The sequence below is a fragment of the Eptesicus fuscus genome, chromosome 5, assembly GCF_027574615.1.
Source record: "Eptesicus fuscus isolate TK198812 chromosome 5, DD_ASM_mEF_20220401, whole genome shotgun sequence".
Lineage (NCBI taxonomy): Eukaryota > Metazoa > Chordata > Mammalia > Chiroptera > Vespertilionidae > Eptesicus > Eptesicus fuscus.
The window spans coordinates 26,501,812-26,512,688 of NC_072477.1; the positions used below are offsets into that span (position 1 = coordinate 26,501,812).

At 41.5% G+C, this 10,877-nt stretch overlaps 1 protein-coding gene across 4 annotated transcripts in view; it reads left to right on the plus strand.

Moving 5' to 3' along the window:
* Nucleotides 1–10,877, plus strand: part of DCAF5 (DDB1 and CUL4 associated factor 5) — a 105,427-nt gene that overhangs the window by 50,198 nt on the left and 44,352 nt on the right. For all 4 annotated transcript variants that reach the window (XM_054715963.1, XM_054715964.1, XM_054715965.1 and 1 more), the window contains one exon: nucleotides 4,739–4,952. In XM_054715963.1, the coding sequence (XP_054571938.1) occupies nucleotides 4,739–4,952 (214 nt within the window). The remainder of the gene's footprint in view (nucleotides 1–4,738; nucleotides 4,953–10,877) is intronic.

Here is a 10,877-nt window from a genome sequence, read left to right on the forward strand (position 1 = left end):
CCTTATTTGGGTGTGTAATGGTGGTCATTTCTTTGGAGGAGTGGAGTTAGTGGCATCTCTGTTATTAAGATCAGAATCCAGAAAGCAAGTCAGGATTGAGGCATTCTTGTTATATATAAGTATCCTCAGTTCTTCAAGAAGAAATGAGAAACTTTTTCCCCTTCAGAGAATGTGTTGAGGACAGCAAAAAAAGCATTTCATGCATTGTTGGTGGAGTGGAACTCTAATCTTAAAAGGAATTGGAGATCTTTCTGTTAATAGACATGGGGCTGTAAAAAGTGCCATATAGTTTGGTTGGCTTTTCATCTTCTTTCTCTCCACCTGTCTTCCCCCCCTTCGCAGCCCCCCTCCTCATTCCCACTCCCCAAAATTCCAAATGGAACCATATTTCTCAAAGTGTGGTTTCAAAATTGCATTTATCACAATTAATTTGGATTGTTTGTTAAAATCAGATTCCTGAGCTCACTTCCCAGATTGCATTAGAATAGTAATTTTCAACCAATGTGCCACAAGAATTTTTTAAAACATGCAATACCTGACTCTTATTTAGGGGTACTAACCTCTTTTCCCTTAGCTTGTCAAAGCTAACACAACAATAGCCATCCTATGTGACTGCCCTGTCTTAAACTATAAATATATAGATCATATTAATAGAGTTGCATCTTATTGGTTAATTCTTGGTACCAGAAACTGTTATATACAAGTATAGGTAACTGATTTTTTAAAATTCACTTTGGAGCAAAAAGGGTAGGTCATTACTATTATTAATTTTTTTGTAAATCAATCAAAATTACACCTTTTTTTTGTCAGATCGGCAAAAAACGTATTTTTTGGTGTGCCACAGAATTTTAGTAATTAGCTTATGTGTGCCAATAGATGAACAAGGTTGAAAAACACTGAATTAGACTATCTTGGGGTGGATCCTGAGAATCTACATTTAAAAAAAGTAATTAATTAATTAATTTAAAAAATCTTTATTGTTGAAAGTATTATATATGTCCCCCTTCCCCCCCCATTGACTTCTTCTAGCCTGCCCCCCACCCCCACCCCAGGCCTTCACCACCGTATTGTCTGTGTCTATGGGTTATGCATATAAGTATCCAAGTTCTTTGGTTGATCTCTTCCCACTCACCCATCCTCTCCCACCTTCCCTCTGAGGTTCGACAGTCTGTTCCATGCTTCTATGTCTCTGGATCTATTTTGTTCATCAGTTTATTTTGTTCATTAGATTCCACATATGAGTGAGATCATGTGATACTTACCTTTCTCTGACTGGCTTATTTTGCTTAGTATAATACTCTCCATGTCCATTTATGCTGTTGCAAATGGTAAGAGTTCTTTTCTTTTTTATAGCTGCATAGTATTCCATTGTGTAAATGTACCACAGCTTTTTTATCCACTCATCTGCTGATGGGCACTTGGGATGTTTCCAAATCTTAGCTAGAATCTACATTTTTAAAACGTCCAGTTGATTTCTCATGCACATTACACTTAGAACTGAAAACAGTAGGATCTTTGACATTATATTGTGACTATGAGGGCAAACTGCTTCTAAGTCTTTTCTTTCTAATGAACTAGATTGCGCTTACCATTCTCATCAGGAGGAACCAGCTGCAGAACCCCTACTAGAAATTCCCATTAATGTAGCTCACTTTCTGGATTTCTGGTGTCATTTCATCCCTTTGGAAGGAATTAAATTTTGCACCCAAACGTGAAGTATTTTCAGTGTTGTAGCTGCTGCTCTTTTTTAAAAAAATGTATGTACATATATTTTTATTTATTTTGGTGAGGAAGGGAAAGGGAGAGAGAGATAGAAACATCAATGATGAGAGAGAATCACTCACTGATCAGCCACCACCTTCAGCCCCCCACTGGGGGTCAAGCCCGCAACCTGGACATGTGCCCTAATCTGGAATCGAACCCTGACCTCCTGGTTCATAGGTTGACGCTCAATTGCTGAGCCACACTGGCCAGCCTTTAATAGCTGCTGCTCTTTAGATAGCACCCCTAAGCACTCTGGGAGCAAGATTCCTATGTACCTACCCTATCAGTGTGAGAAATAGGAGTTCCCTGCTCAGTAGCATAGGCAAGAAAATAGCGATTCTCCCTAAGACCCTAGTGGAGTGGCCAGATTGCAACCATTGGTCTGGGAGCCTGGCTGGGGATGGGATGGGCCCAGATTCCTGTCCTGGGCAGATTCCTACAGACCTGACTGGAAGCTGCAGAGGAAGTTCCTGTTAACAGATGGAAAGCGCATTTGCCAGAGGCCCCAGCTTTCCTGTCAGGGGTGCCTGAGCTGATACAAACCCTTGCTGCTTGCGCTGGTGGGGCTAGCCAAGTTTCTTTTTGTTGAGTCTTGTTTCCACCCCCAACTCCTCTTCAGTCCTACAGATGCTGGTTTATTTGCACACTCCATGCTGATCTTGGGTTGAAAGCCTCTCATTGTTTTTGAACTCAGTGTTTAGATAACACCACATGCTTGTAGGAGCTAGGGCACCCTGTAAAGGAAATGCCTGGGCTCTAACAGCCCCGTCATTATTCTCTGTATGTGAGTGACTGTGGCCTGTGTTTAGGACCATTATAAGAACATTTTTCTGCAGAGGTTATTAGTTGGGGCCTGCAGGGATACCAGGCTTCTTGATGTTTCAGTTCTAGGGACTGTTCTAAATCTCCTCTTTTTCCTGTCATTCCAATCATAAAAATTAGAGTCTGTTTGCCCGAGACTTGTTTCTACAAATAGCTGGAGTACCAGAGTATTCTTGCCTCTGGTGAGAAGTCTGTTTGGGGACACGGGACTGACTGGCTAGTTGTGGTGTAGACTGTGTTTTTATGACCAGGCAAGGTTGGCAGCTGCCTTTGCACTGATTTCAGAGGCTCTTTTCCCCATGGGATATCTCTTTCTTATTCCCTTAATTCCCCCATCAACTTTCTTACCAAAAAGAAAGGAAAAGAAAATGTGTTCTCTTCTTTCAATATTAAATCTCTTATGGTAGTATTTTTTATACTTTTCATAGGAAATATTTTTAAGCCCCAATTAATTGCTTTTTAAATGACTGACAAATAGTGTCTCCAGTTCTTAGTATGAAGTCCCCAAAGCAGAATCCAGTTATAGAGGTGGTAAAGGGAAACAAGTCATTTTGTTCTTCTAGTTGTTGTAACTGCTTACTCTGCATTTAATTAAAAATTTTTCTTTAATATTTACTCAGGAGTCATGCCATATGGAATATAAAAGTTTTCTGTGAACAGATTAAAAATTGAAAAATAAAGACAAGTAATAAAGTGATTTTTGAAAAATATTCAGAATTAACTATAGCCCTGGCCAATTGCTCGGTGGTTAGAGCATTGGCCCACGGACCGAAGGATCTCGGGTTTGACCTAATCAAGGGCATGTACCTTGGTTGCATGTTCAATCCCCAGCCCGGTTGGCAGGAGGCAACCAATTGATGTGTCTCTCTCACGTTGATGTTTCTCTTCTCTCTCTCTCTCTCTCTCTCTCTCTCTCTCTCTCTCTCCCTCATCCTCCCTCCCTTCCAAAAAATCAATGGGGAAAATATCCTCAGGTGAGGATTAAAAAAAAAATTGTTTTTAAGGAATTAACTATAAAGTGCCCGGCTGGTGTGGGTCAGTGGTTGAGCGTCGAGCTATGAACCACGAGGTCATGGTTCAATTCCCATTCAGGGCACATGCCAGGGTTGTGGGCTCAATCCCCAGTGGGCGTGTGCAGGAGGCAGCCAATCAGTGATTTTCTCTCATCATTGATGTTTCTATCCCTCTCTCCCTCACCCTTCCTCTCTGAAGTCAATAAAAAATTTAAAAAATAATCTATACTAATAAAAGGGTAATATGCTAATTAGACTGGGAGACCTTCCGGGAGACCTTCCAGACAAAGCCATGGTGGCGGGGCCGAGGCAGAGGCAGAGGCTGTTGGGGGCGATCAGGCCAGGAGGGGAGGGCAGTTGGGGGTGATCAGGCCGACAGTGGGGGCAGTGGGGGCGAGCAGGCCGGCAGGAGGTCCAGTTGAGGGTGAGCAGGCTGGCGGGTGGTTGGAGCAGTTGGGGGTGATCAGGCAGGCAGGCAGGTGAGCAGTTAGGAGCCAGCGGTCCCGGATTGCAAGAGGGATGTCCGACTGCTGGTTGTTGGACATCCCCCGAGAGGTCCCAGACTGGAGAGGGTGCAGGCCGGGCTGAGGGACACCCCCGTCCCCGCCCCCCGTGCATGAATTTCATGCACCGGGCCACTAGTAAAATAGAATTAACTATAAAGTATCTGTTATTCTTTCTAATGGTTCTTATGTCTCTAATACTTACGGTAAATATATCCTTTAAATACCATCTATTAGCCAATTAGCATGGACACGACTCATCTCCCAGCATCTCGACGGAGTATGTGTTTGATTCTATGGTTAGCTCAGATAAATGAAATGGCAAATCATTTTAATTTGTCTCTTTTTTCAAGATGCTTGCGTTATCCTTGTAAGTAAATTTAGTGGTAATTCACCTTTTGGAGGTTTAAAAGGGGAACTAGTAGAGTAAATAACTTGCTTTAGTGTAATCAAGGAGCCTCTCCTATCCTTGTTATTACCTTCAAGCTTACTGCAGAGAAATACCTTTCTTCTGAAATTCAGATTACAGGCTTGACAGGAACCTGGGCACATTTTGGGAAGAAATAAATGCAGTGTGTTTTGCAGACTCTTGTCCAGCCTGTCTTACGCCCTATCCCTGTGCTTTGTGCCTTCTAGTTCTCTCCTGCGCTATGGTGGCAACCTGTCCCTTCAAAGTGCCATGAGTGTGCGATTCAATAGCAACGGGACTCAGCTCCTGGCCCTGAGGCGTCGCCTGCCCCCTGTGCTCTATGACATCCACTCCCGCCTGCCTGTGTTCCAGTTTGACAATCAGGGTTACTTCAACTCTTGTACCATGAAAAGCTGCTGTTTTGCAGGAGATCGTGATCAGGTAAGTGCTTTCTGCATCCCACCTCCCCACCCCCCCTTTTTTTTTCTCATTTAATTAATCCTTACCAGAGGATATTTTTCCACTATTTTTTAGAGAGAGTGGAAGGGAGAGAGACACAGAGAGAGAAGCATCGATGTGAGACACATCGATCGGCTGTCTCCTGCACATATCCCAGCAGTATCGAGCCTGCAACCGGACACATGCCCCCCAAACGGAATTGAACCCAGAACCCTTTTATCTGAGCCAAACCAGCTTGGGCCCCACACTCTTGCTTTCCTTTCGATTGCTGTTCCTGTACTGGTCTTTATTTCTCTTTAGCATAATGTCCAATAGAAACAATTGAGGGAAACAGTAAGTGTCTGGGGATGTTCTGGTTTACCAGTGAGTTTCTTTATCAGGGCTGCCAGTGAGTAATGTGAGGCACACACCCTAAACCAAGGCTGGCTACAGTGTGGTTTTGAGCAATCTAGCTCTGCCAAGTTTGTGAACAGATTTTAAGATTCTAAGAATGTATCATTTCAAAAGAAAGGAGAAAGTCCATGGAAAATTAGCTTGCCAAAAGAAGAGATGTATCAATAAACTATGATGAATGAAACACTCTTAAGTACCATCCAAGAGACATATATCCTGAATGGCCCCTTGGGATGGCATCTTTTTCTTGGATAAAATGGGCTGAGCAACTTATTTGAGAGGAAGCCAGATGCTGACTCTTTTTCTTTTTATTGCCAGCATCACAACTGAGAAGGAGAACCCAAGCTGTGAGTCTCCAGCCTTTTCACAGTATCAAGACACTGATACTGACTTAGAGCTGGCAGTTCAAAAACATACTTGCATTCTTGACTGTCTGTCTTGGCCATAGAAGTTCTGAAGTGGATGTCAGTGAATGGACCTATTGGACTGGTCTGAGTAATCAAGATGAAAAAAGACAAATTTAAAGAAAGATTGGTCAGATAAACAAATGGACTTTTTTTCTTCTCAAACAACAAATCTTACTACTACTTCACATTTAGATTGGAAACAGAGAAACCTCATTCTCCTGCTAATGTTTAGTGTTCTCTTTGGATCAAATTTTGACATGTAATTTGCATACTGTACTCCATCTCTTTAAAGTTATTTGTGGGCCTCGGGCATAAAAGAAACAGTTCTTTGAGAACCTGTGAAGTTCCTGCTTTTTGAAGGCAGGTAGCTAGGACTTTTCTTCTTAGATTGAGGTTGCTAGAGAATCCCCAATGTCATAGTTTAAGGATTAGTATACGTAGTAGGAGCATAATATATGCTTGTTGAATTGGGTTGAATGTTAAAGAAATTGCGAATACCTCTTAAGTTGTCCAGGCTAGGGATTTCCTCTTTTGTAAATATCCAAATTCAGAATTTATATTCAAGTCCGAGTCCCGGGGCCTATGTAGCTGTGATCCACACTTGAAACCACTAGGTGGCCTCAGTTATATAAGCATTGTCTCCTTGGAGAGGCCACAATGCTAATGACTGTTTTTATTGGCAGTTTGTTTCTTGGGTGGGAAGAAACTAACTGCCAATAAACAGTCTAGAAATGAACAGTCTCAGAATAGAACAGACCATTGTAATTGTCTGCTCTGCAGATTGATTGATCTAGTTTCATTTAGCTGTGGAAGTAATAACCAAGCACCTCCTTCTCTCTTCCTGTCTTCTTTCCTTTCTTCCTTGCTTTTATTGATTATCCATCTTCTGTCAATCTCTTATGTATGTATGAGATCCTGTTTCATTTAACAACAAAGAGTAGGCACTATATGTGATGGTTTATAGGCTTTTTGCCAGAAACACAGGGGCAGAGGGAAAGGTGAAAGAGAATGGATATTGTGTTTCCTTTCAATTTCTATATTAGTAGTGAGGCATGGAGTCCTTAAAAGACTCAGAATAAAGGCTTCTAATCAATATGTAGAACACCATGGTTTCTTAACCTTGGCATTATCAACATTTTGGTCAGTTAATTCTTTGTTGTGCAGGGTTATCCTGTGCATCATACGATAGTAGCATCCTGTCCTCTTCAAACAAAAAAAAAATGTTTCCAGACATTGCCAAATGTCTATTGGGAAAGGTAAAAGGAAGGGGCAGATTGCCCCTGTTTGATAACCTGTGGCCTAAATTATAATTACCCGGTTTCCCCAGATACACTGCGACAGGTATTGCCACATGCAAAGCCACACAAGGTATTTTGTGATGGTCCTGGTTATGTACATTGACAGGATGTAGTTGTTTTGCTTTTCAGATTATATACGATGATAAAAACATTGAATGGCTTTTGATTTTCCCTATTCAAATTTGACTGACTTGTTATTTGTGACTTTTGTCCTATGGAAAGATTTTATGGGTACTATATAGCCTCTCTGACAAGCTAGATAGCTTTTTGATTAGGGTAAGTGGTTTTCTATGGGTAAAGGAGGATGAGAAGTCATTGAATCTAACTTTGGATCAGTTTTAAAGTCTTTAAAGTCTGTTCATAGTCACTGTATAGATTATCAAAAATATATAACCTGCCCTAGCTGGTTTGGCTCAGTGGCTAGAGCGTCAGCCCACAGACTAAAGGGTCCCAGGTTCGATTCTGGTCAAGAACCTATAGTTCCGTTGCAGTCTCAATCCCCAGCCAGGGTCTGGGTATGTGTGGGAGACAACTAATCGATGTATCTCTCACACATCCATGTTTCTATCTCTCTGTCTCTCCCTCTCCCTTACACTCTCTCTAAAAATCAATGGAAAAACATCCTCAGGTGAGGACTAACAAAATATATAACCTAGGGAATAAGAAATAGAGATTTATGTTTACCTATGTTGTCCACTCCTTGGGGACTAAGAAATGTAGCTATTCATCATTATCTTGTGTCCATTGCCTGTCACACTGCAAGGGCACAATAAATATATTTGTTGAGGTGAATCTTGAGTACAATGTGTGTGAAGATTTTAGCTTTCTGGGCCTATGGCTTTGCTAACTGTAAATCAGGATTGATCAGTACCATTTTCCTGCTCAACTTCTTAGGGCTTTAGGAAGATGAATTAAATAATGGATTTTTAGTGAAACTAATCTGAGTTTATATTTTTTAAGTGTGGCACAGAAGGCCAAACTTCCTGTCTTATTCCTGGAACAAGTCTCTCAAAAGTGATTTATAGGCTCTGACTTTGCACACTCTGGGCTGAAGCAGCAGCTGCCACAGTTACAGTGTGATCTGTAGGTCTAACATGTACAGTCCTTGACTAGTCTAGACAGGATCTTTTTTGCTGCTTTCACATTCCAAAGACTACCCTTTGCTTACAGTGGTCTTTACATTTGATCTGTTCTTGTATAATGTAAGAACGTGCACAGCCTGAGGCTCTGTGCTCTGGAACTCTTTATGTAGTCATAGGCTGGGTAACTATCCCAGAGAGAAATCTGAAAATTTCCATAATAGGAATGAACATGGTAAGAAAGGCACTAAGTGACCTATCTATCTGAAACAGTCTTTTGGCTTTCAATTACAGTGAGACTAGTCAGTTCACACAAATAGACCCAGATATACTGCCAAAGAGCATGCACTTCATTTTAGACTGTCCTAGGTTCACAAAATATTCGTTAGTATTAAAATGAAAGGAACATTTCAACAAATTGGACTCAGGGAATAAAGTGTGAAATAAGCTGAGTCAACTCTGTGTCTCCCCTTGCTCATTACACCATTGTATATGAATTCTATTATACAACTGTTAGAGATCGTTTTGTATAAATCTTCCTTTTCCAGATGAGAAAACTGCAGCTCAGAGAGGTGGTACGGCTTACACAAGTTAAGACATAAGTTTGTAGCTGAGCCAGGACTAGAACCCAGACTTTTGAGCTTTCATTAAATACCCCTTTGCACTATACAGTCACACTTAATGCCAACTATAGCAAGGCAAGTGACAAAAATGAGTGAATTGGTCTAGATGTACCATAGGGAGTGGTGGGGACTGTGGCCAACAGGAGAGACCACCCCATCTAAATCTAAAAGACTCCCATTTGAATCTTTGACTCAAGCTTTAGCCCATTGTTGCCATGAGGGCCTCTGGGTGTTTTTTGTTTGTTTTTTTAAGGGATGCCAGAAATAAAGATTTATATGTGAAATCTCCTGATTTTTAAGAATTGCAACAGATTCATACTTTATTGTATGGATAAAACAAATCTGTGCACCATACTTATTTTTCTCAAGAGCCACCAGTTTGCTTGAGCAGAATGTTTTACTCTCATGTTTAGTTTCATGGTCTGTTACTAATTCATAGGTGAGTGGAGACATGTTCCTTTTTTCTGTCTCTTACTAAACCCTTCCCAACTACATGCTTCCTCCCACCCCATCTTTTAAAATAAGAAAGCAGATATTTACTGAGCATCTGCTCTGTTCCAGATGCTATGGTAGACACATTCACATGACTGCCAGACAGTAACCTGTTTGAGATTTTCATTTAAAACCCTATATACAGGGTTGGGCAAAAGTAGGTTTATAGTTGTATGTGAAACACATTTTATTCTTGTATTATTTTCCATATGAACAACTGTAAACCTACTTTTGCCCTACTTGATGTAAATGTATTTCTCTCTTTTCTGCGTCCAGCGCGGCTAGAGAGCGGGTCCAGTTTCTGAGTAGAGGAGCTGGGGATTGAGAAATAAAAGAAAGAAAGAGACAAGACACAAAGATAGAAGGAAAAAGCTGGGAACCGGGTGGGACCACAGCCCTCTTCTGCTGGAGAGACAGTGACCCATAGCCGTTGCAGTGCGTTTATTTTATACCCCCACATACCAGGAAGTTTCACCAAAAGTCAAGACAAAGGAGATTATTTGCATTCTTGAGTAGGCCTGAGCATTCCTGGTGCTTGACTGGATTTACATATCAAAACCCACTACCTGGGCTGAAATGAAGGTCAAGCTGATAACACCCTTGACTTTTTGGCAAAGCGTATTCCCAGGGCGTGGCTTTGCCTGTCGCCTTGGGTTCAGCTGACAATTTAAAGAAATGCCCATGTGCCTTCCCAGGAGCTCTCTATACTACTGTATAATGTCTTCCCACTTTTGGCTGAAAATACATGGTTTATTTCTAGTACAATCTTTCAATTATTAAAGTTTAATAACTTCTATCAGATAAGGTGACATAAGTGACATGAGATTGGCTGGGCATCCACAGAAACAATTAGTACACACTCCCGCCCCTTCAAAGCCTGAATTTATCTTTTATCTTTCTTAGCCAGCCCACCTTCTAGTCTTGCAGTATAGTGAGGAATCTTGCAGTAAAACAGCATTCCTTTCTCTCGAGCCTGCCTGAACCCAAAGGTTCTTTTTTGTGTGTTTGTCTTTCGTTTTCTCCCTGAAGCCTGACTGGGTATACATTCTGTCTCCCAAGCTTCACACGTTCCCCTGTATTAACTCAGTGAGCCAATCTCTTAACAGAGTTAAAAAAAGAAGGCCAGCACTAGCCGGTTTGGCTCAGTGGAAGAGTATTGGCCTGCAGACTGAAGGGTCCCGGATTCAATTCTGGTCAAGGGCACATGCCTGGGTTGCGGGGGGGGGGGGGGGGGGGGGCGTGTAGGAAGCAGCCTATCAATGATTCTCTTTCATCATCGATGTTTCTACTAGTATATCTCTCTCCTTCTCCCTTCTCTCTGAAATCAGTAAAAATATATTAAAAAGAAGGCCAATTTTCCACCTGCTAGCTCTTCTGGCACACACTCGTAGGACAGCACTTGGCTTTTGTTCCTTTTCTTTCACAATTTCTTAAATGGCTCTTGTCCTAGATTATGAGAATCCAGCAGAGCAGCTCAGGCTTCTGGAAAGTTAGTCTTTCAGGCCAACAGGTATATGTTGCCTGGAAATGGACAGTGTGGTAATTTTTAAATCTTCCCTTGCTTTAGTTTCAGCTAATGCCTGGCTTTGGTCTCATCTAATGTCTGTCCCTACAT